The sequence below is a fragment of the Canis aureus genome, chromosome 3 (assembly GCF_053574225.1).
Source record: "Canis aureus isolate CA01 chromosome 3, VMU_Caureus_v.1.0, whole genome shotgun sequence".
Lineage (NCBI taxonomy): Eukaryota > Metazoa > Chordata > Mammalia > Carnivora > Canidae > Canis > Canis aureus.
In genome coordinates this window covers 59,864,772-59,889,279 of record NC_135613.1, presented here as the reverse complement: position 1 = coordinate 59,889,279, position 24,508 = coordinate 59,864,772, and the positions used below count along the sequence as shown (strand labels likewise).

At 42.7% G+C, this 24,508-nt stretch overlaps 1 protein-coding gene across 2 annotated transcripts; it reads right to left on the bottom strand.

Annotated features, from left to right (window-relative positions):
- Window positions 1-20,674, bottom strand: BIRC2 (baculoviral IAP repeat containing 2). Of its 2 annotated transcripts, XM_077893242.1 has the most exons (9): window positions 20,517-20,674; window positions 17,481-19,584; window positions 17,290-17,389; window positions 12,862-12,940; window positions 12,018-12,066; window positions 3,308-3,550; window positions 1,262-1,516; window positions 926-967; window positions 1-819 (listed from the first exon to the last, which is right to left on the bottom strand). In XM_077893242.1, exons 2-9 carry the CDS (start codon window positions 18,370-18,372, stop codon window positions 626-628), a joined length of 1,854 nt encoding a protein of 617 aa, XP_077749368.1. In that variant the 5' UTR covers window positions 18,373-19,584; window positions 20,517-20,674; the 3' UTR covers window positions 1-625. The 2 variants fall into 2 exon arrangements, with proteins under 2 accessions (XP_077749368.1, XP_077749369.1); XM_077893243.1 differs by lacking the exon at window positions 1,262-1,516.
- Between the last annotated feature and the right edge of the window lie 3,834 nt (window positions 20,675-24,508).

Here is a 24,508-nt window from a genome sequence, read left to right as displayed (position 1 = left end):
TTTGTTTCATGAATTCCATTTTTTATTTAGCAGCTAACATCTGAGGGCTTATAATGGACAGATACTGCACTTAAGACCATGAACTCATTTAAGGCATGGAGAAAATACTTTGAGTCAGGAAAAAAAAGTTTGATGGTACAGTCTCTTCAAAGAACTTTATTGAGATGTTTCTCACAAATTAGAGAAAAGCTTATTTACCAGTAAGAAAAAACGCTTTACTTTAAAACACAAGTGGAAATATCCCAGAGAATTTGGCACTGTGACCCAGAGTTCCTGGTGTCCAGCTTTTGTCAACTGCACTCTCAAGTCATACTCCAAGCTTCCAGAAACAACACCAAGCCCAGGCACTTGGGACGTGACACTGCAGGGAGCTGGGGCTCCTCCTGTATTGGCACTCGCACACTAACACAGCTTGACAAACCCAAGTCAGTCTTCTCTTTCATAGAAACAAGGGTTAAATAGGACATAGGATACTATGGTTTAGAAACAAGATCACTCATAGCAAAGCAGAATACAACACAATTGTCACAATTAAAGAACCAATAACTTTTTATACTTCAGATGGCTTCAAAGGTTCAACAATATCCTAAAGACTTTTATAGAGAAGCTAACATATAGCTGACTTTTATGAGAGAAAGGTACGAACAGTACCCTTAATTATACCCCTGCAGATAGGACACTTTCTTAGAGAAGGGGCGCATTCCTGGCACACCACCAGGTGACCACAAGGAATGAACACGATGGACACTTCTTTGTCCATGCACACTTTACACGTTCTCTCTTCTTGCAACCTCCTCAACTGCTCCTCCAGCGACAGACCTATAGGGAGAACAAACTTCAGTGAAATTCAGTTTCTATTTTAACTCCCATTAAAAAAAAAAAGGGTAATATTTCCTGTTGTTCTTAAATCTTAGTTTTGTTTTACCTGAAACATCTTCTGTTGGAATATACTTCATGTTCTTGTCCACTGAGGAAAGAAAAATACACAAAAAGTATTTTCTACCATATTCTATCAAATATAAGACTGCTTCACCTTCTATTCATTTTCTTTTCACCTGCTATCTGCTGAACACCACAGATGCTACCTACAGATCAGGAATTACACGGTCATACTAACTGGGCAATAAGATGACATCCCTTTTTTAGGACTAGTTAAATGCACGGACAGACTATAGTTTGCTAACCAGATTTACCTTGTTTGTCAAACATCAACATGAACATAATCTCAAAGATTTCTGAAATAATTTTACCAAAAACTCACCAAATAAGTTCTTATATAATGTAGAGTCGATTTCTTTTAAACAACTTTTGAAGATGTTGGCAGCAGAGTTTCCTTTAACTAAGACAGTATCAATCAGTTCTCTCGCTTGCAAAGGTATCTGTGTTTTTTGTTTAATGATATCATGTTCCTGTTTATTAATTACATTGGCCTTTAAAAGATTATCCAGGATAGGAAGCACACAAGTCAACTGTTGAAAAAGAGCCATTCTATTCCTCCGAATTAATGACAAATCATCTTCATTTAAAAGAAAGAAGAAAAAAAAATCCATTAGATCTTAAAGTGCTCCAACGATACTCACATAGTCACTAACAACCAAACCTACCAACAATTTAGACGCTAAATAAATAGGTGCTTGAAAAAGCACAAAATTACTTGTTTGCACTTAAATTTAATGTCTATCATTTAGAAAACTTCTGGAAGATTCAGCTAAAGCATATCATATAGTACACACAACACACAGGGTCTCTGTTTTTGTCACTTCTAAAAGTGGAGATATTTACATGTCTTAGAACCCTGCTATTCCATAGAAAGAAAGCAGAGAATTTTAAAGACCAGTAAAATAAATAAATAAATAAATAAATAAATAAATAAACAAACAAACAAACAGATAAATAAATACCAGTAAAAACCTGCCACCTCTGTACTTTCTCCCCTATGAAATTAATAATACTGACTTCTATTTGCATCATACCACTTTAGTTTTATAAGGGCTTTCGTATAAACTCCCTTATTTGATACAAAAGATCCTGTCAATTAAACAAGCAGGTAAGACTACTTCTCATTCTCAAATATGGAGGAAAAGAAACTCAGAAGATGAGTGACCTCCCCAAAGTCAGAGAAAGAATCCGTTGCAGAACCAGTGCCCTGGATGAGTGTCCTTTTCACCCTGGGCTTCACCACTTCAAGAGGAGGGGAGGACAGTAGTGGTACTCATCCCGCCAGGACAGGCCTAGGATCCCATGCCAGCCAGGCTGCTTCCTGGCCCTGTGCCCTCAGCCCTGTCACTTCCTACATCAATCTACTTAACAAAAAAATGTTTTCAGGTCTTGCACTATGCTAAAATGTTTTGTTTGCAACTTATTTAATTCTCACAGTAACCTTGTGCAATTTGTACTATGATCTCCACTTCATAGAACCGCAACCTTCATAGAACCTGTTTTCTTCTGACAGAGCCAGGATTAAAACACGAATCTGTTTCAATATCAAAATCAGACTTTGCATTTTTCTACACGACCACACAATGAGGTTCTCTTAAACCATTTCTATCATTACTTACCAGGTTCAACACAAAATGTCTTCCAGCCTGAACTCCCAATCCACACTGTTTACGCACCCCTCACCTCTGCTGGTTCTTTTGTGTACTAGACTCCACACCTCATCCACAATCCCCACAGGTAAGCACCATAGTTACCACTACAGCACAGTATCTGACAGGTGTTCACGCTCCATTTGTATTTGCTGAAGGAATGATTTCTCAAGAGACTTATTTAGGAAGTCTAAAGCTTAGCACGACCTGCATGAACACCACAATCAGCTCCCTGATTGGCTCCCCACTGTCTCTGGGCTGGGCAGGGGCTTTTCAAGCCCTAGGACTTCACCACCAGTTCCATTTTTGTATAAGGACCACTTAGCAAGGATCAGGGAGTCAAACACCATGGTAAGGATAAGATTTCAAGGAAATTTTTTAAAACACTGAAAGAAGACCTCCATTCAACTTTAAAGTCTTCCTTTCTTCTCATATATAACAATTTAAATTTGTTACATAGGAGAAGAAAAGCAATATACTTCAAGAAGTTAGGCTAAAATCCGGACTGGCATAAATCACAGATCTTGTTGGAAAATAAACATATTCTAGAAAGCTACAGTCCAGTCTGAGCACTGCCCACAGTGCAGAAGGGGATGTGTGTCGGAGGCTCCTGGCACTGCTGCCAGGAGTTAGTGAACAGATGCTGGTGCTCCTGCAACGGGTCATCCAGTCCCGTGACCCTCACGGAAATAGGGCGGGTAATTAACATTCCCAAGTACCTGATGCCATTTCTTCAGTTTGTCTTTCCTTCTCTTCCTCCCGGGTCTCATCTTCAGCATTAAGAAGTGCTAACACAATCTCATTAACTGTTCTGTAGTTCTCCCCAGTGCTCAGGATCTTACTCTGCACGGTCTGCCTCACCAGGATCCTACTGAAGCCCATCTCCAAGGCGGCCTTCACCACCGGGGTGTTCATCATGACTGTGTCTTCTGAATGGTTTTCTCCAGGTCCAAAATGGACAACTATTTGAAAAGACATGTACCAATGTTAAATCCCACAAATGTAAAACTACAGAGAAAAATGATGACTATGGCACAATCTTTCCTCTCCTGCTGCTCATATCCTGGTATGGCACATAAGCTTTATGCACCAATTACCTATAATTCCAACAAAAGTATGAATGCAAGAGGATCAAATAAGAATGTAAAAATATGCTATCCTTTTTTAAAATTCCACTTCCCACACTACACCCTGGAACCTACTTAATGAGCGACTCAAAGCACAGGGCTTAGGAATCCATGTTTTTTTTTAAATTTCTGAAATGATTCCAACATATGGTCATTTTCAGGAACCAATATGCTACACAACTGTAGGAATGCTACAAGAAAGCAGGGAAACCAACAAAGACTTCATTAAAGGTGGCGTCAGAGTCTGGACTTGCCAGGATACATGAGATCTAGAGAGGTGGACAGATGAATCCGAGAGTAACATAGATGTAAGGAGAGTTAAGACTAGTTCATGCAAAATATGTCTAACGACATAAAAATATGACTGAAGAAGTCATTTGATTTCAGACCATGATATAAAGAAAATCAAGCTGTGAAAAGTGATTAAAATAACCCAGGAGGGAAGAAAACAACTGACATGGTGGAGCAGGGAAGCACTTCCTAGAAACAGAGTCAGCACTGACCAACTTGACACTTTGGTGGAAATGACAAGAAAACATCATTCTACATGATGCATGACAGCCACCTGCTGGCAAAGTGTTCTAATAATCATGTCTCTCCAAAGCCGCCTGCAGGTGGTCTCTCACACACACTCACACACACACACACACACACACACACACACAGAAAGCCAGTCTGAAGTGGCAACATCAGAACAAGCATGTGAATGAATAAAGAGGAGTTATGGGAGTATCTCAAAGAAATCCTGACACATTCAAGAACTAGAGACACAATGGTGAAAGGCACTCAGAGATGAGGATGATCCCCAGATCTCATAGTAAAGCCTCGCCAGCTTATCTTTTACTCTACATGTACTAGAATGTTTTCTATACATCTTAAGTGAAGGATGTTAAGACCGGATTTGTTTTCTCAGATGATGATTCTGGCAGCTCTGTGATAAACTTTAATGAGCTAAGATGAAATGAGGAGACCCGCCAGGAAAGCACGACAGTGATGGCAGTTTGCACTAGGCTGATAGTGCCAGATGGACATGGAGAGAGGCACGCAGATTCAGGCATGTGAGGAAGGCAGGGATGAAAGGACAGCCAACAGATGGAACACACAAAGAGGAGCTCGGGTGACACCCAACTTGAGTCAACTTTCTGACCTCAGTAGGTGGGTACCACAAACTGAAATGGGCAGACCAGACAAGAAACACGTCTGAGGGAGCAAAGACAGAAGAAGAGGTCTGCTTTGTTCATATTAACTCTGAAACACCCGTTATAGTCAAGTAAAGATTTAAACACAAAGTTGGACATGCCAGCCTGGAGCTTAGGAAATGAAGAAATAAATCTGGGCTAAGTGTTGAGAAGTACTCCATCATTTATGGTTTGAAAAAGGAGCCACCAAAGGAGATTATTCATGATTAACCAGAGAAATAGAGAAAAACCAAGAATATTGTGTCCGGGAAGCCAAGCAAAGAAGGGGTCTTAAAATGGATGCAGGAGAATAATGTTGGCAAGACTACCAAATGAGACGTCTCCCGCTGCATTCTAACGCAACAGCAATTTAGAATCCACCTACAAACAACAGTGCTTTTGTGAAAGCTTTGAGATATAGGTAGAAGATTATGAAACCCCAATGGAACCCAATACCAAGGAGAACTGTTTCAACGAGACAGGCCTGCACTCAAAGGGCTGACTCACCAACCCTGGCCCTGGCCACAGACCCATGAACAGCCCCATATCCTCAGGACTTGGCCACAAGCCCTTTTGGCTTGATCCTGTCACCAGCACCCTACACAAAAGAATGAGGGAGACCCACGCCTACCTGTGCTCTGGCACACAGACATACCTGTGAGCTGGATCCAGCCACAGTCCAGGAACCACTCAAGGTAAATCCCCCAAATCTAGTCAGAATGTAGAATCTTGAAAGGACCAACCTATCTCCACTGCAATCTGCAAACAGAACCGCTAGCACAGGGATCCAGGAAGTAACACTCCCCAGGGCACACCTGGAGCTCCTCAAAGGGCCCTCTTAGCCCTGGGTCCCTCAGCCGCAACACAACCAGCAAAGAGACCCAGGGAGGGACACTCATGTCCACACCTACAGCTCCAGCCTCTCCAAACTCAATCAGGAAGCAGTCCTGCCCATCAAGAAACCTAGCAGAGGACACGTCCACCTGTGCCTCCACAGCCAGCTGTGCAGACCTCAATCTGGGCTGGAGAACCTCCAATGGCCCTCAGTTCCAGATGCTCTTAGCCACACTCCACGGCCCGTCCTGCTAACCAAGGGACCCATCAGACTCATCTTTTCCCTCAAACTTAACTAAATAGCCATCACATCAGCCTAAATACCCCAGAAATCAACCTGAAGACTGACAGAACAAACTCCACCACTAAAGGGAGAGAAGTAACTACACTGAAGAAGGTAGGAAGTGTGAAGATGTGGGTTGGGGGAGAAACGGGCTGTGGGGAGGGAGATAGGGAGCCCTGGTTGCAAAGAAGGGGGAGAGAGAGGAGCACGGGAACCCACAAGGAGAATGCTTCCCCAAAGTCACCTTCTGGGAAAATAAGAGCGGCTGAATTTCTGGAGTTCTTGCAACCAGCTGGGATTAACACCAGGAGTTTTAAAGGTCAGCAGGCTTGGATGGGGTACAGCCTGGGGGGCACTGCCCTACCACTGGAGAGGAGGCAGGCAGCACACAAACAGTGATCTGAAAACCCTGAAAAATGCCTGGAGCAGATGGGGGAAATTATTGCTCTTCTTGGAGAGGCAGTTCTCACAGGATGCCTCTCCAGGTACAAAGGAGCCGGCTGGCCCCATTTCCCTCTCCCCGCCCCTCAGCATCATCAAGGAGCCACCTGTGGTAAACAGCGCAGCACCCACACTGGCTGCCTAACCTGCTCTCACCAGGTCCCACACCCCTGCACTCTGCCGGTAAGGCCTTTCTCAGTCAGGCTTGCCCCAGTCCCAGAGCAGCAGGTCCTTTACCCCAATGACAAACAGAAACCCTTGCCCACAAAACACCTCTCGACAGGGGAGTTCTGCAGGCTCTCAGTTCCAGTGGAGTTAGGGTCAGGTCTCATTTTACAAGCAGAGCAGGGCACACCTCGTTACAAGTCGCCACATTCAGGCCAGGGATCAAACGCTGCCCACAGCGGGCAAGCAGAGCCCTGCAAATGACCAGCCTGAAGGATTAAGCAGCCAGAACACAGCAGCAGAGTGCATGGAGCACATACCCGAGACGTCTCACTCCCTGAATGCTAGGCCCTGGGCACCACAGGACCTCTTCTTCATTAGACCATTACTCTTGGGAATGGGCAATAGAACAGGCTTTTCTAACACAGAGAAGGCAGAGACAGACAAAAATGCCAAGACAGAGAAATTTCTCTCAAATCAAAGAACAAGTAAGGCCACAGCCAGAGATCTAAGCAAACATGCCTGATGGAGAATTTAAAGCAATGATTATAAGGATCTTCACTGGACTTGAGAAAGGAATGGAAGACTTCAGGGAGGCCCTTACTGCAGAGATAAAGTAATACAACAGCATGAGTCAGACATGAAGAATGCAATAACTGATAATGGAAACAGGCTCAATGCAATGCACAACAGGCTGGAAGAAGCAGAGGAATGAATTAGTGATCTAGAAGACAAAGCAGGGATCCCTGGGTGGCGCAGCGGTTTGGCGCCTGCCTTTGGCCCAGGGTGCGATCCTGGAGACTCTGGATCGAGTCCCACGTCGGGCTCCCAGTGCATGGAGCCTGCTTCTCCCTCTGCCTGTGTCTCTGCCTCTCTCTCTCTCTCTCTCTGTGACTATCATAAAATTAAAAAAAAAAAATTAGAAGACAAAGCAATAGAAAATAATGACACTGAATAAAGGAGAATAATCATGGAACACGAGAATATGCTTAGGAAACTCAAGTGACTCCATCAAACATCACAGCATTAGTATGATAGGAGTCCCAGAAAAAAGAGGAAAGGGAGCAGAAGGTTTATCTAAGGAAATAACAGCTGGAAATTTCCCTAATCTGGGGAAGGAAACAGGCATCCAGATTCAGGAGGCAGAGAACTCCAAAATCAACAGAAGCAGGCCAACACCAAGACATATTGTAATTAAATTTGCAAACTATAGTGACAAAGAAAAAAACCTTCAAAGCAGTAGGACAAAAGAAGTCCCTAACCTAGAAGGGAAGATCCACATGGCAAGCCACAGATCTCCCCACAGACACCTGGCGGGCCAGAAGGGAGTGGTAGGAGATATTCAACATGCATATGGGCAAAATCTGCAGCCAAGCATACTCCACCCAGCAAGGGTGTCATTCAGGGTAGGAGAGTTTCCCAGACAAACAAAACGAAAGAAGTTCATGACCACTACACAGGCCCTGCAAGAAATACTATAGAGCACTCTGTGAGTGGAAAGGAGAGACCAAGTAACAAAGACAAGAAAGGATCAGAGAAAATCTCCAGGAATAAAGACAAAACAAGTAATACAATGGCAATAAACACGCATCCATCAATAATTACTCTGAATATAAATGGACACTCCCAGTCAAAAGATACAGGGTGTCAAAATGGATTTAAAAAAAAAAATCAAGATCCATCTATATGCAGCCTACCAAGGACATCTTTTAGACATAAAGACACCCACAGATTGAAAGTAAAGGGATGGAGAACCAACTATCACACAAATGGATATCAAAAGAAAGCCAGAGTTGCCATACTTACATCAGACAAACCAGATTTTAAACCAAAGACTGTAACAAGAGATAAAGTCACTACATCATTATTAATGGTTCTATCCAACAAGATCTCACAATTATAAATATTTATGCCCCCAACTTAGGAGCACCAGAATACATAAAACAAGTCATAACCAACAAAAAAAACTCACTGATAACAATACAGTAAGAGGAAGAGTTTTTTTTTTTTTTTTTTTTTAAGAGTAACAGCTTTAATCCCCACTCACAGCAATGGGCAGGTCATCTAAGCAGAAAATCAATGAGGAAACAAAGGCTTTGAACGACACACGAGACCAGATGGACTTACACACATTGCAAGCATTTTTTTTTTTAAAGATTTTATTTATTTATTCATGAGAGACACAGAGAGAGAAGAGGCAGAGAGACACAGGCAGAGGGAGAAGCAGGCTCCATGCAGGGAGCTGGATGTGGGATTTGATCCCAGGACTCCAGGATCACGCCCTAAGCCGAAGGCAAACTTTCAACCACTGAGCCACCCAGGTGTCCCAAGACAGCATTTCATCTTAAAGCAGAATACACTTTCTTCTCAAGTGCACATGGGACATTCTCCAGAATAGATCATATATTGAGGGATGGTCACAAACCAGCCCTCAACAAGTATAAAAAGACTGAGATCATACCCTGCATATTATCAGACCACAACACGAAGAAACTTGAAGTCAACCATAAGAAAAAATTTTGAAAGACTACAAGTACAGTAACGTTAAACAACATGCTACTAAGGAAAAAACGGGTCAATCAGGAAATCAAAGAAGAAATAAAAGACTACACAGAAACAAATGAAAATGAATACACAGTGGTCTAAAACTTTTGGTATGCAGCAAAGGCAGTCCTAAGAGGGCAGTATATAGCAATACAGGCCTTCCTCATGAAGCAAGAAAAATCTCAAATACACAACCTAACCTTATACCTACAGGAGCTGCAGAAAGAACAGCAAGAAGTCTAAAGAGGACATAATTTGCAAATGACTTATCTGATAAAGAGTTAATATCTAAAATATATAAAGAACTTCTCAAACTCAACTCTCAAAAAACCAATAACCCAATTAAGCAATGGGCAGAAGACATGAATAACATTTTCCCAAAGAAGACATCCAGATGGCCAAAAAACACATGAAAACATGTTCAATATCACTCACCATGAGGGAGATGCAAATCAAAACAATGAGATATCACCTCAGACCTGTAAGAATGGCTAAAATCAACCACCTGATAAATAAGTGTCAGTGAGGATGTGGAGAAAGGGTGAATGCTCTTACACTGCTGGTGGAAATGTAAACTAGTACAGCTACTGTGGAAAACAGTATGGAGATTCCTCAAAACATTAAAAGTAGGACTTCCCAGGGTACCTAGTCAGTTGAGCATCTGACTCTTAGTTTCAGCTCAGGTCACCATGCAGGAGTCACGATGCAGAGATCGTGAGATCTCCTGCACTCAGCAGGAGTGTGCTTGAGATTCTCTGCCTCTCCCTCTCTCTTCTGTAATTCCTCCCACTTGTGAGCACGCTCTCCCACTCTCTAAAACAAATTTAAAAATCTTTAAAAAAAGAAAAAAAAATAGAATTTCCCTATGATCTAGCAATCCCACTTCTGTGTATTTATCACATGGAAACAAAATCACTTTCTGAAAAATTTACCTGCACTCCCACATTCATTGCAGCATGATTCACAACAGCCAACACATGAGTACAACCTCTAAGTGTTCATCAGCACGTCTGAATAAAGAAAATGTCGTAATATATGCAGTAGAGTATTATTTACCCATAAAAAAGAAGAAAACCTTGCCATCTGCAATAATATGGATGGACTTTATCAGATGAGTAAGCTCTGAAAATCTAATATAAAGTGTACTGCCTACAGTTGACAATACTGTGTTACATACTTGGAAGCTACTAAAAGAATAACTCTTAAATACTCTTACCACACAAAAAAAACTATGTGAGGGGACTGATGCATTAATGTTACTGTGGTAATCATTTAGCAATGTATGTGTATCAGCCATGCCACTTTTTACCTTAAACTTAGATAGTGTCATATGTGAATCCTATCCCGACAAAGCTGGGGGAGAAAGGGATGAAGCACTTGACTCTTTCAAATGCTGGTAACAGGTCAAGTGGTAGATTTACAAAGACGGTGGTTCTTGGTGACCCTGACAAGAGTAGTCTGCAGTAAAGTTCAAGAAGAATGGAAAAGAGCAGAGTAAGCACAGATAAATCTTTCTACACATTTTGTTGTGAAGGGCAGTGAAGCAAGACTACAGCTAGAAAATGATGTCAGCTAGATGTCATCTTAGGAAAAGTCTTCTTAGAACTGGTTATGATACATTAAGTTTATATATATCTTGAAGACAGAAAAATTGATGCTATGAGATAGAAGGGGAAGATCACTAGCAAAGCAAAGTTCTTAACAGTGGCAGTAGGTTTGAGATTTGGATGACAAAGGACAAGAAGAGTTGGCCTCAGTTCCTTCATAGAAAGAACATGAAGGAGAGTGTTAAAGATACATCTCAGACTGGTGGCTTGGCTGGGAAGAAATGGTAGTAGTTCTCTTTTGATCATGTTTATTTCCTTGGTGACACAAGATTATGAGCTGTGGGTAAATTAGGGAATAGAGTGTAGAAACTTACAGAGAGAGAATATTAAAGTCATTTTATTAGGGAGCTGCAAAGGGTAGCAGGGTGGTAAGGAAGCTATAGTTATAAATTTAAAGCAAGAACAGTCAGCCCTGCTATCTTTCCCAGTTCCAATATACAGGAGGTGGTTAAGTACTGATTCCAAATCCTCAACAACCCTCTTGAGTCCTGGTATGTGCTAAGAAATAGTACATGGTTATCTTCATTATTTTGGACACCCTAACATATGTAAATTACATACATGAACTTAATGCCAGATATGACCAATACTAAGCTCTTATCAGATCTATTTCCTGTCCTTACAACTAAAATACTACACACTTGGGACGCCTGGGTGGCTCACTGGTTGAGCATCTGCCTTTGACTCAGGGCATGATCCTGGGGTCCCAGGATCAAGTCCCACATCAGGCTCCTTGCATAGAGCATGCTTTTCCCTCTGCCTGTGTGTCTCTGCCTCTCTGTGTCTCTCATGAATAAATAAGATAATAAATAAATAAATAAATACATACATACATACATACATACATACCACACACCTAATAAATACCTAGTATCTAGACCAATTCTTAAATCATGTATCAACTGGCCCTTTCCAAACATACTAGCTTATACCAAACTTTTCTTCCTTGGAGGGCTTATTATTTACACTTCTCATGTGGTATTCTTTGAGCTAATCTGTGATGGTTATTTCTCTTCTGCATATGTTCTGTGTCCCCAGTTGGAAGCAACTTTAAGAACAAAGATTAGTATACTTGCTAGAATACTCTAAAAATGTCATGAATCTTAGCAGATACATAATATTTATTAGTTAACTTCTCAGCACTTTTTTCTATGTCCTCAGGACTCAAAACATAGCTCTATTTATATACTTCTGTGTTTAACATTCTTATAAAAATTCCCATTCTATATCTGGAATATTTCCATACATACTTGGTGGATCAGCATTTTCATCTCCAGGAGTATCTGATGTTGACAAAAGCTATGGAACAGGAGAAAAATTAAGAGGTAAAATCAAAAATCTCAAACAACCTTAAACAGAACAACAATAAGATAAGTTTACCTTAAGTAATGTACACACACTTCGGAAAACTAGGTAATTTATATACTTATTTTGCTCTGTTTTACTTTAATCATCATAAAAATCCCCTTAAACTTTACCTACTTCCAAATTATAGTTCAAGCATTTCTTAGTTTCAGGAAAGGAGGAAAAAATATTCATGGTTTCTCATTCCACTTAAAAGATATTTCAGCTAGATCACTCTCAGGTTCCCAATTCTTAACAAGTTGCTTTTTTTTTTTTCCTGCAAAAGATAGAGGAGGCACTACAGATCCTCCTCCAATCCCACCACAAATTTGTACAGTGGGAGATTGATTTTTCAGAAACTTAAAAGCAAATCTTTTTTTTTTTTAAAGATTTATTTATTTTAGAAAGAGAGCGAACAAGCATGAGCAGGAGGAGGGGCAGAGGGAGACAGAGAATCATAAACAGACTTCCTGCTGAGTGCAGGAACACTGGTTCAATCCCACAACTCTGAGATCATAACCTGAGCTAAAACCAAGAGTCAGATGCTCAACTAAGCCACCCAGGCACCCCCCAAAAATTTTTAAAAAGCCCTGAACAAGTAAAGTAGTAACAAAAATAAAAATTAAGGTGTCATTAATTGGGTATAATGCAATTAACCATAATCAATAACAAATGTAAATATTACTCTTAATAATATTCTTTGTCATTATTATTCAAGAGAATTCAGCATTGCCAAATATAAAAACTTACCTGCTCAAGAAGGTGAGGGTATCGAGCTTGAATCTCATCCACAAATTCCTGCCCTTTCATGCGTATCAAGAACTCACACCTATAAAAGACAAAAGTTGGGATCACTGGGTGGCTCAGTGGTTTAGCGCCTGCCTTTGGCTCAGGGAGTGATCCTGGAGTCCCAGGATCGAGTCCCATGTCAGGCTCCCTGCGTGGAGCAAGCTTCTCCCTCTGCCTGTGTCTCTGCCTCTCTCTCTCTCTGTCTCTCATGAATAAATAAAAATCTTTTAAAAATAATTTTAAAGACAAAAGTTACTTTTAAAAAGTGTTCTATACCAAAAAATATGACCTAATCTTCTAGAAAAGTGGCTTTCAAACTCTCTGATTGCACCCCACAATATAAACATTTTACATCACAGCCTATCAAGCAGGAAAAAAGACTCCTTGTGAAACACTACTCTATTGTGACACATTGTGTTATTTTCTATTTATCACATAAACGCTTAACAATAAAAGGGTTTAGCCCTCAAAGGGGCACAAGCTAAGACTTGAAAAATGCTGTCCTGGGCAATTAACTTTTGGGGTTTCACATAGTTTCAGAAGCTGTAATTAATATTCCTAAAACATGATCTTTCACAACAATTGCTAATCTTTCTCAGGGGTCCACTCTTCCATTAACTGTGAAGCACAAACCTTCTCCCCGAAACATATCTATATGCAATATGATGGTGTTTCCCAAAAACTGGTTCACAAACTCCTAGAGCTGCTCAAAAGCCTTCCAAGCAGCTCACCTACAGCTACTTCCATTTTACCCCATCAGTGTCTCTCAGTAAACAGTCCAGCACCCACCCAGAAAAACAATGAGCCTCCACCTATGTTACACTGCATGCAAAAATTCACTAGGAATAAATCAGAGACCGAGATGTTAAATCTAACACGATGCAACTTCTAGAAGACAGTAGAAAATCTTTTTGTCCTTGGGCCAGTTAAGATTTCCTAGCTAAGAGACCAAAAGCATAATCCATACAAGATAAAACTGATAAAATGACATCCTCAAAAGCTACTGCTAAAACCATGAAAAGACAAGCCACACATGGAAAGTTGGCAAAACATACCTAATAAAAACTTTTACCCAAAATGCATTAAGAACTCTCAAAACTTAGTAATTAAAAAAAAACTTTAAAATGGGCAGAAGATATGCAGAAGGCAAATTAGCTCACCGTCATTCATCATTAAGGAAATGCTAATTAAAACCTCAGAGAGGGATCCCTGGGTGGCGCAGCGGTTTGGCACCTGCCTTTGGCCCAGCGCGCGATCCTGGAGACCCGGGATCGAATCCCACATCGGGCTCCCGGTGCATGGAGCCTGCTTCTCCCTCTGCCTGTCTCTCTTTCTCTCCCTCTCTCTGTGACTATCATTCATAAATAAATAAATAAATAGATAGATAGATAGATAGATAGATAGATAAATAAATAAATAAATAAATAAATGAATAAAACCTCAGAGAAAGATCATGATACACCCACCAGGATGGTGATACCAATTACAGTAACTACTGTGGAACACCTGGAGGTCTCACACACCTCTGGGAGGAATCCAAATCAGCGCAGCCACTTAAACAACACAGCAGCCCTAAGGAAAACTTCCCATACAACCCACAAATCCCAAGCCTAGAGATTCACCCAAGCAAAATGAAAACACATGCCCATGGATGTTTATTAATATTGACAGACGCTTTGCTGCTTATTACTCCAAACTGGAAACAACCCAAATGTCCTTCAACTGGTTACTGGGTAGAATTAGCAGAGATCATTTAAGCACACTCAAGACTTAAGTCTGTCACGGAGATAAGACCGATAGTTCCCACAATGTTCTCTATTATCCTATAGTTTTAAGTTATTTTTCTACCAGGACTGATTAATTTACATACATAATGATTAAAGCAGCAAGTATAATGAACCCCCGCTCACAGATCTGCCCCCTTTTCTAACAAGGTCACTAAGGACAGAGATTTTGGGATGCCTGGGTGGCTCAGTGATTGAGCATCTGCCTTTGGCTCAGGGCATGATCCTGGATTCTCAGGATTGAGTCCCATATCAGGCTCCTTGCATGGAGCCTGCTTCTCCATCTGTGTCTCTGCCTCTCTTTCTGTGTCTCTCATGAATAAATAAATAAAATCTTTAAAGAAAAAAAAGAGATTTTGTTTTCATCGCTGCTACAGCTGCAGTAGCAGAACTATCATCCACCAGGGACTCAAATATGTGACAAGTGAACTGTTACAAAATAGTGATAACCGTGATCCATTTTTGTTTTCCATTTACTGAGATTTAAAGTTATCCATAATTGAAATTTGCTGTTTTCTGAAGTCTTTACACAAAGCACCCTAAGCCTTTTTCCCTTAACTATCTAAAACAAAACACAAATTACATGAATAAACCAAGATTTTGTTTTGTTTTATAAAGCGCAAAATGAAGTAAATCAAACACCAGAATTGGAAAGCTATTTTTGTCTTTTTAATAGTTATTAAGTTTCAAATTATATGTATACAATCCCATAAAGCCAAGCATAATGGTCATTTAAAATTCTGATAATAAAACACTTTTCCTAAATAATTTAAACACAACTTCACTTTTGAGAATTAGAACGTCAGATTTTACCGTGTTAGATTATGAATATTAAAGATAAAATTTTAAAACCCAACTTTTTTTTTTAAAGATTTTATTTATTCATGAGAGACAGAGAGAAAGAGAGAGAGAGAGAAAGGCAGAGACACAGGTAGAGGGAAAAGCAGGATCCATGCAGGGAGCCTGATGTGGGTGGGACTCAATCCCAGGACCCCAGGACCACGCCCTGAGCCAAAGGCAGATGCTCAACCGCTGAGCCACCCAGGCGTTCCAAAACACAACTTTTAACAATGTACTGACTCAAAATAGTTCTTACTTCAAGTTCCTTTATCTTAAATCATAAAAAAAAAAAAAAAAGACAAAAGGATGTTTTAATTTCCTGAAGGTGTTCAAGAGATTCCTCATTCTTATGAAAGGCACTCAGGTCAGGACATTGTCCTGCTCAACTGCACTCCTATGAGGCACCTGGTGAAATGCAGAAGAACCATGGCTGTGGGGGTGACGGGGAGCCGTGTGAGGAGTACAAGCTATGCTTGGGATGACAGGAAAGTCTGGTGGTGATGACTGAGGAACAATGTGAATGCAGAGAAGTACATACAGAAGGAGAAATTTAAAAATGGTTAAAACGGTAAATTTTGTTAGGTATTTTTTACCACAATTTAAAAAATTACCTAGTCTAACCCCCTCACTATACAAAGGAGGACAGAGTTTCAAATGGGTCACACGACATGTCCAAGTTCACAAAGCTTCTCAAAAATGAATTTCTAATTCTACTTCCACAAACAATACTGCCTCTCAATTCTTTGTGGGGTACAGTGGAAAACAGGACCTACTGCTAGAGACACAGTGACTAAGAAAAGATGAGTGACAATCACAAGATTAACTGTACAGAAAAAATAACTTATAATTATAATCAGACTTAATCAGCTTTCATTATATGCATTTTTGTATTTGCCTTTTTCCTAGATCATTTTATGTCGCTTTTTCTCCTCTTCCCTTTTTTCCAATGTACTTTTTTCTTTTTAAGATTTATTTATTTATTCATGCGAGACAGACAGAGAGAGAGAGAGAGAGACAGAGAGAGAGAGGCAGAGACACAGGCAGAGGGAAGAGCAGGCTCAATGCAGGGAGCCTGACCTGAGACCCGATCCCGGTCTGCAAGATCACACCCTGGGCTGAAGGGGGCACTAAACCGCCGAGCTACCCGGGCTGCCCTCCAATGTATGTTCTTTCATGTTATTTTACACACCTTTGTAATCCTTACAATTTCTTTAAGGCAAAAGGGGAACCCTACAGATAAAACATATGGCCATAATTGTAAATGAATATCAATAAATTAAATTAGGGGCACCTGGGTGGCTCAGTCAGTTAAGTATCTGACTGTGATCAGGTCACGATCTCGGGGTCCTGAGATCCAGCTCCACATCAAGTCTGCTTGTCCCCGCCCCATCTAGTGCTCTCTCTCTCAAATAAATAAATCTTAAAAATAAATAAATTAAATTATATCCTGAATACACAGCTTACAAAAGAAAAGAGAATACTAAAACATTTTTATCAAAATAAAAATTCAGTGTATTTTTTTCAGTTTTTATCTTAAAGAATAACCTCCACACCCAATGTGGGGTTCAAACTCACAACCCCGAGAGCAAGAGTCACAATCTCCTCCGACTGAGCCAGCCAGATGCCCCAGATTTGGTGTTTTAAAAGACCAAGTCCCCACAGGCATAAAAGCATCTTTGCTACACAGAGATGTAAACATGAACCCTGCAAGCACACCTACTTTTGGAAAGCAGTTTTGTGTGGAAATACCTTTCAAAACAATTACCTGGGAAACCACTTGGCGTGCTCCACCCATGGGTCATCTCCAGACTCCCAACACCGCAGTCCACCGTCACAGCAAAAGCATTTGACATCATCATTGCGACCTAAAGAAAACAAGACTGAACTGAAATACATGTTCTGATATGTTCAACAAAGCGAACCTGATAAATCATACACTACACCTTAGTTTCTTACCCACGTAATAGAATCCAGCACTTGCGAGCTGCTCAGGCCGCACGGGGACACTAGATGGCCAGTACACGAAAGTTCTCAACCGGGCCGCATGGGTCTGCATGCTCAAATTTGAAATGCTAAATCTCAGGGTCTCCAGAGAATTTTCCAAAAACGGGCAGTTGGGGAAATGTCTCCGGTGTTCGGACATCGCGTCATCCTTTGGTTCCCAGTTACTCAGGGTCCCACCGCAGGCAAAGCAGGCCACCTTATCTCCAGGTCCTATATAATAAAAGCCTGCCCTTGCCAAGTCTGACGGGGACAGAAAGGTTAGCGGCCACATGTGATATGTAAGAAATCTGGCTTCCTCGGTGCTCATGGCGTAACTGTAGGGGTTAGTGCTCAGTGGGGAGAAGTCTTCACCTGCTCTGGAACTCACAGGGTTTGCTGCGAGGTTGGAATGAGAACCACTAAATGAGCCATGTTCCAAAGTGGGAGATATCGAATGTGTAAAACTGTTTCTCATTGCAGAAATGTTCTTAGAGGTGGAATCCCGGCTGGTGAGAGAAACCAGACTGTGAATAAAACTACAGCTTGGATAGAGCTGTTTATGCTTTTCAATAGGATTGTCTCCAGGCTTCCAGTTGTCCAGCATCAGGCCACAGCAGAAGCATTTGACCTTGTCATTCACACCCGTGTAATAGAAGCCTGCGCGGGCCAGGCTCCTCTCTGAGACGGGAACACCCGCCGGGAATGTGGAGTATGTAGACATTCTATAGAGTTCACACGAAAAGTCATATTTTATTTTTTGTTTGTTGCCAATTGTCTGGTTTCGTAAGATGGTGCTATCCTCCATTGTCCTCTTAATCCTCTGATATGAACCTGGGACAAGTCTTTGGGAAGTAGTTTTGTGCATGAGTGATGTTACTTTTTGATGGGTAAAAACCTTCACATGAAACTTCTATCTTCACAAAAAATTAGTTTTTATCATATAAAAGAATCAAATGACAGGCTCCTACTTCTGTAAAACTCACTACACCTTCTTTATGGGATTTATGCCAGAGTTTACACTGAGGTGAGATAATACCTGGAATCCAGGATATTAAATTACCAGGATACTACTTAGCACTATTTCAGATTAACTCTTATGTAACAAGTGCTAACTGCTCATTATTTGGTGTAATATCAACATAAAGACCTGAGAAGATATTGGCACACTTACGGAAATATGTTAAAACTGCCTGATTCTTCAGAAGGTTGATGTTCCCAAAATTCTAAATACGGTACCTAAATTATACCGTTAATATGTTTTTAGTTACAAGTTCCAAAACCTGTTTATTAAGCCAATCACAATTATGCTTCAAGTGGGAAAAAGTATACGCAGGTCTCTTCCAAGCACCTCAATATATTTTTAAAACTCTTGGCTTTATTCCAGCAAACAAGAATTAAACTCTTCATATGGTCACAATATCTAAAGGCTAATTTCACATAGGTTATCACCACAGTATTTATGTGAGGGTATCAACACTCACCAGCTTTCCAGACCTAACCTTGCCTGTTTTAGCATGTATGATGTCATATGAATTTTGCTTAAAGCTAACTGCTAACTCTTCCACCTTTGTCTGTACTTGTTTCCATTTCCTGCAGCATGACGATTTGTTTCTTCCTCACTCTGCATATCAACTACACTTGGTCAACTGAAGGTATTTTCTCCATCAACTACTTAACCATAAAATTTCCACAACAGGAACTTTAACACTGCATTTAAAAATCAAACAACCTATCTTTCACTTAAAAAATCATGTTTCTATAACATCATTCATTTTGTAAAGATTAATCAACTTATCAAGACACAGCTTACTCTTTCTGGTGTTATCTAGTGTTATCACACACATATAACAATATATTATAAACCTGTCTCTACACAATGGACCAGTAATTAATCCTACTAGCGCCTTCCTTATGAAAACCCTTGATACTTTATAATTCATACACAAAATTACACTCCATAAAATTCAAGCTATATCCCTTTAGAAAGCTTCTGGTTCTCCATAACGGGGTTTATTTCTGCCGAGGAAAGAAATCAGAGGGGAAAAAGTGGACTCTTCAAAGTGGACCCTCTGTTAATCTGAAAAGAGAAAAACAAAAGCTGTTTTAGAAAACTGTATTTTCACAGTAAAGAGAACTCACACTTCCAAGTGTTCACTACAGTCTAAAAATGCTCTACCGTGTAGGTAACACACCTCAAGTCCAGAAACTTGTCACCGAGATTGTCTAACTGGAAGTAAAACAAATGCAGAAACGGCCCTTGGCACCACAGTTTTTCAAGAGCGAACCACCTCCAAGACACAGGGATTTGTCAGCGCTTTGTTCCTGGTCCCCCTGCCCCGGGACAAGGTCAACAGCCTGAGGGGAGTCCCTGGCGCGGTGGGGGTGTGGTGCGGGGAGAGCACCCCGAGTGGGGAGGAGCGGTGCGGGGGTGAGCGGGTGAGTGATATCGAGGGAGCACCTGGAGCCGGTGGGGGCCGGTGCGGGAGGAGTGATGTGCGGGAGCCCCGGAGCGGTGCCGGGAGCGGTGCGAGGGGCGGTGCCGGGGAAGAACCCGGAGCGGGGCGGGAGCAGCGGCTGGGGGAGCCCCTCGAGCAGTGCGGGGAGGAGCAGCCGCACCCCGCGGACCGCGGCCGGCAGGAAGCAGCGCAGGGACCGGGAGGGAAGTGCATCGCCCGCGGCCGCAGGAGAACCCCGGACCGCGCAGAGGCCCCGCTCCCTCCAGCCCGCCGCGCAGAGCGAAAGCGGAAAAAAAGGCGGCCCGGCCCGGCCCTTCCCCGGGCCCGGGCCCCTGCTCCCCGGCGCGGACGCCGCCACAGCTCGGCCCGCACTCCCGCCGTCGCCGGGGGTCCGAGGGCGAGGAATTCCCGCGGACGCGGAGCCGGGAGCGCCCGCCGCCACCCCCGCGCCCGGCCGAAGGACCGCGGGCTGCCCCGGCCTCCCTCCCGCCCTCCCTCAGACACGCCCGCGCCCCGACAGGCCCCGACCCGGCCCGCAGGGGGCCGCACTCACCGCGGCCCGGCGCAGCAGGCGCGGAAGCCAGTCGGCGGCCCGGCGTCCTCCCGCGAGCCCGGCCGGCGGCGCCCCCCGTCAACGAGGCTCCCCAGCCCCCGCCCAGGCGGGGCCCGCGCTGACGCACGCTAACGTCACTGCCGCGACAGGGCGCCGCGGGCCGCGTCAGAGCGCAGCGCCACGGCCTCCTCCTGCGGGCGGGGCCGCCCAGGGGCGGGCGCTGTGGCGGGCCCTGCGGCTTCCTTTCTCCCTCCGCGCCTGTCGCCCTCCGGAGGCGCGGGGCACGCGCCGGACTCGGAGTCCTGCGGCCCGGAAGCCGGCGGAAACGCCCCGCCGCGCGGAGTCCCCCCGGGGCGGCACTGGCGTCGGCGTCCGCGCCTGCGCCATGGCGCCTGCACGCGAAGGTCGCGCGGCCTGCGCGCCCTCTGGCCCTGGGGGCGGGGCCGGGAGAGCCCCTGGACGCTCGTCAAAGAGGGGTTACGGACTGGACTGCGTAGTCGCCTGCGAATCCTGTGTCCTGTACGGTCGGTCGTGCAGTGTGTCACTATCTTCATAAGCTGTCAGTTTCCGTCCTAGGGCAGGGACAGCGCGAGGGGAGGGTCCTGGCCCCGAGGCTGCGGGCTGGGGCCTGGGGGCGCGATGCTGCCTCCCCGGGGCAGCCCCCGGGGCAGTCGGGTCGGAGCCACTCGGTGAGGCAGCCTGGGGAACTTCAGGAACCTGGACCCCTGGGGCTCCGCCCGCCGGCCGGCCTCCCACCGAGGGCCTCGCCCCGGCTGACAGCTGCGGGGAGGCCGGGAGGCCGGGAGGCCGGGTCTGCCCAGTGACTCAGACCTTCCCAACAGGACGCACGCTCGGGTGGTTGTCCCGCTCGGAGCTCCGGTCTGCTTCTCGGAAAGCTGCAGAACCTCCCTGCATAGGTGGGAAAACACACGGCAAGAACTGTTCATTCTAAAGTCGAGACTATTTCTCTTTTTCAGTTCTTGTCCTGACGAGAAAAATAAGATAATGAGTATACTTCCCTTTAGGGAAAATTTCACATTTTAAAAACGCAAAAGCCTTAAATACCTTCCCCCCCCCCCCCAAAAAAAGCATGTAATAACATCCAGGTCTAACAAATAACTACTTTTTAACTTTTAATCTTGTATAACCTTGTAGTTTAGTGTTAAATGTATGCAGTTACCCATTTATTCGATTTGTCTTCTTATTTCCAGTTTAGAGTTGCTGGTCATTTTTTCAAAAAGGATGTATATTTCTGCTGAGGTTGCGTTCTAATACTTTTCACATTTATGTAGAAAAAATACAGGATCCAAGACCATTTTGAGGAAGAATTAGATTGAAGGGACTGGTCTACCAGATAGCAACTTATATAATGAAGCCATAGGTATTAAAACTACTGCATTAGCATACAGATGAACAAAGCAACAAGATAAAGAGCCCAGAAAAAAGAGACATATATTTATGTATTATGTATATGTATTTGATACGACATTGGTATTACATATTAGAAAACGATTAACTGGTCAATAAGTACTGCTAAACAAATAGTTATTTCAAAGGAAAATAAAATTACACCGTGACCTATTAAAAAACTATTTTAAAAAATTCTGTGGATAAAAACACCGAAAGTGAATAGCTATTGTTATGAATCTGGGGATTAAACATATTTTGTGTCATTATTGGTGCTGCAGGGAACAAAGATAATTTCTCCTCTACCCTTCTAGGTTCTTGGCTGAGACGTCCCTGCAGCAAAAAGATTAAACGCAGAAAAACAAACACTTTAATAACATTAAACAAACATTTAATAACATGTATGCCTCCCGTACACCATGGGAGAGAGCAGAATCCTGAGTGACCCTGTGAAATGGCCCAAGCCATCACCTCAAATTCCATCTTCAGCTAAAGACCTAAGGTGTTGGGGGTGGGGAATCTATTACGGGAAGTCACCAGAAAAGCACAGTGAAAAGGGTAAAGCTGCTATGCAGATTTAAGTATTTGTCTTCTCCATTGATAAGAATTTCTAGAGATTTGGTCATCCTACCCCCTTCCTGGTACAGCCAAGAAGAGACCCTTACAAACGGGGATTTCATTTATATACAGGAACATCACTTACAAAAAGGTAACTTCTCCTGGGTTTTCAGAGTTTATCCTGTGTCTGCTATTTCCTAAAAATAACCAACTCAACATTATTCTTATGTCAAAGAGACACATTTTAGGGTGGGCAAAATTCCACTCTTCAGTGCTCAGGGTTACACTCATAATGGCCCTAGTAGAGGAGTCTTTGTTTGCCAGGCTGGTTTTGTACATTTCCTACTTCATACCTGTAATGAGCATTTATTCAAAGTGCCATCATTCATTTAGTGGAAAATGGTGTTTAAAGACCGTAAATCGAATGTTTATGGTGCTGATTCTTCCTGAGTTGTAACGTTTTGATAACCTGTTTCATGAAGAGAGCTGGGTAATATGGCCTTGTTTTGTTTTGTTTTCAATTTGTTTTTATAATAAAATGCATTATGAATCTCACCTTGAATTCCACTTCAGAAATTCAAGGTTTTATTTAACCTCATTGATCATACATCCTCCTCTTCCTTCACACTGAAAGATCTCCGTTCTACTCCCTTCCTGTTGCATGGGTAATGATTTAAACTTTATTCATTTTTTTCATTTTTAAATTGCAGTTAATCATACTTATCCATATCTCCCCTTTTCTTAAATAGTAGCATACTTTTTTCTTCCTTTTTTCACCTTATAATTAATTCTGAAAAATCACTCAATAGTGATATATGTAGAGACAGTCCTCGTTTTTCCCAGTACTCCATTGTGTAGGGGTACCATAATATATTCACCTAGTATCATCCTATATTCAAACACTCCCTACTGATGAACATCTGGGTGGTTTCCAATCTTTTGCTATTATACATAGCACTATGATGAATAATCATAGACCTACATCTTATTCTAAGATACATTCCTAGAAGTTGGACTATTGGTCAAATGTTAAATTCATATGTAGGTTTGCTAGCTATGGCCAAATATCCCTCTGCTTGTATAGGAGCATAGCGTTTTGCAATCCAGTCTACATGGGTTCCTTTTTTCTGTACAGCTTCACCAGTGGTGTATGTTGTCAGACTTTTAGATTTTTGCAAATCTGTTGATAAGTACTATTTCAATACAATTTCCATTTTATTGCTCTATTATGAATGAGATTGGACATATTTTCACATGTATATTGCATATGTAACATTTTATTTTTAAAAAGTATAAAAGAAGGTTTGGATTGATAAAGTTTTGATATTGCTAAAGAAAAAAATATTCTGACACTTGTTGAAATCTCCACAGGGAAGGAAGCCTTCATTCAGGACAGTTGGCATAAATGCATTGCAACAGGGAGACAGAGCAGCTAGACTCTGAATACAGCAAAGGCAGCTGAAGATTTACAGCCAACCAGCAGAATGAGGGGGGTTGGTCAGTGGGTGTAAAATTACTTAGTGGAGTTCTTGAGAGCAGGGGATTCTTGTTGAAGACTGGCCAAGGGTGTAGACATCAAAGACAGGGATAAGGAATTTGCTCAGCTATCAAGGGCAGGGACGTGATCACTAGGCACACCTAGTGGGACTCTTGCTAAGAAGGGGAAAGCAAGCAGAAGGTAGGGCCCAGGGCACACAGTGCCCGCCATGTAACAGGCCTCCCCTGTCTACTGAGCTTTTCCTGCTAACCTCCCCAGAACCAGCCACCCCCAACCTTCTCTGTCTTTAGTGAAGACCGTTGGCAAGCCTGTGGCTCAGGCCACATCAGGAGCCAACTCATTTCCCCCCATCTCTCCCAAGTGCATGCAAACTACACCCCTTAAACTTGTCTCCTTTGCTCTTGTTAATCTCTCAGTCAAGAACTCAGAAGGGTAGGGGGAAATTATTTTGTCTCGCATGCGTCAGGGAATGTTCTCCAGCCGGAGTCCTATAAATTAGATGGGACAAAAGTAACAAGGGAAAAACAAG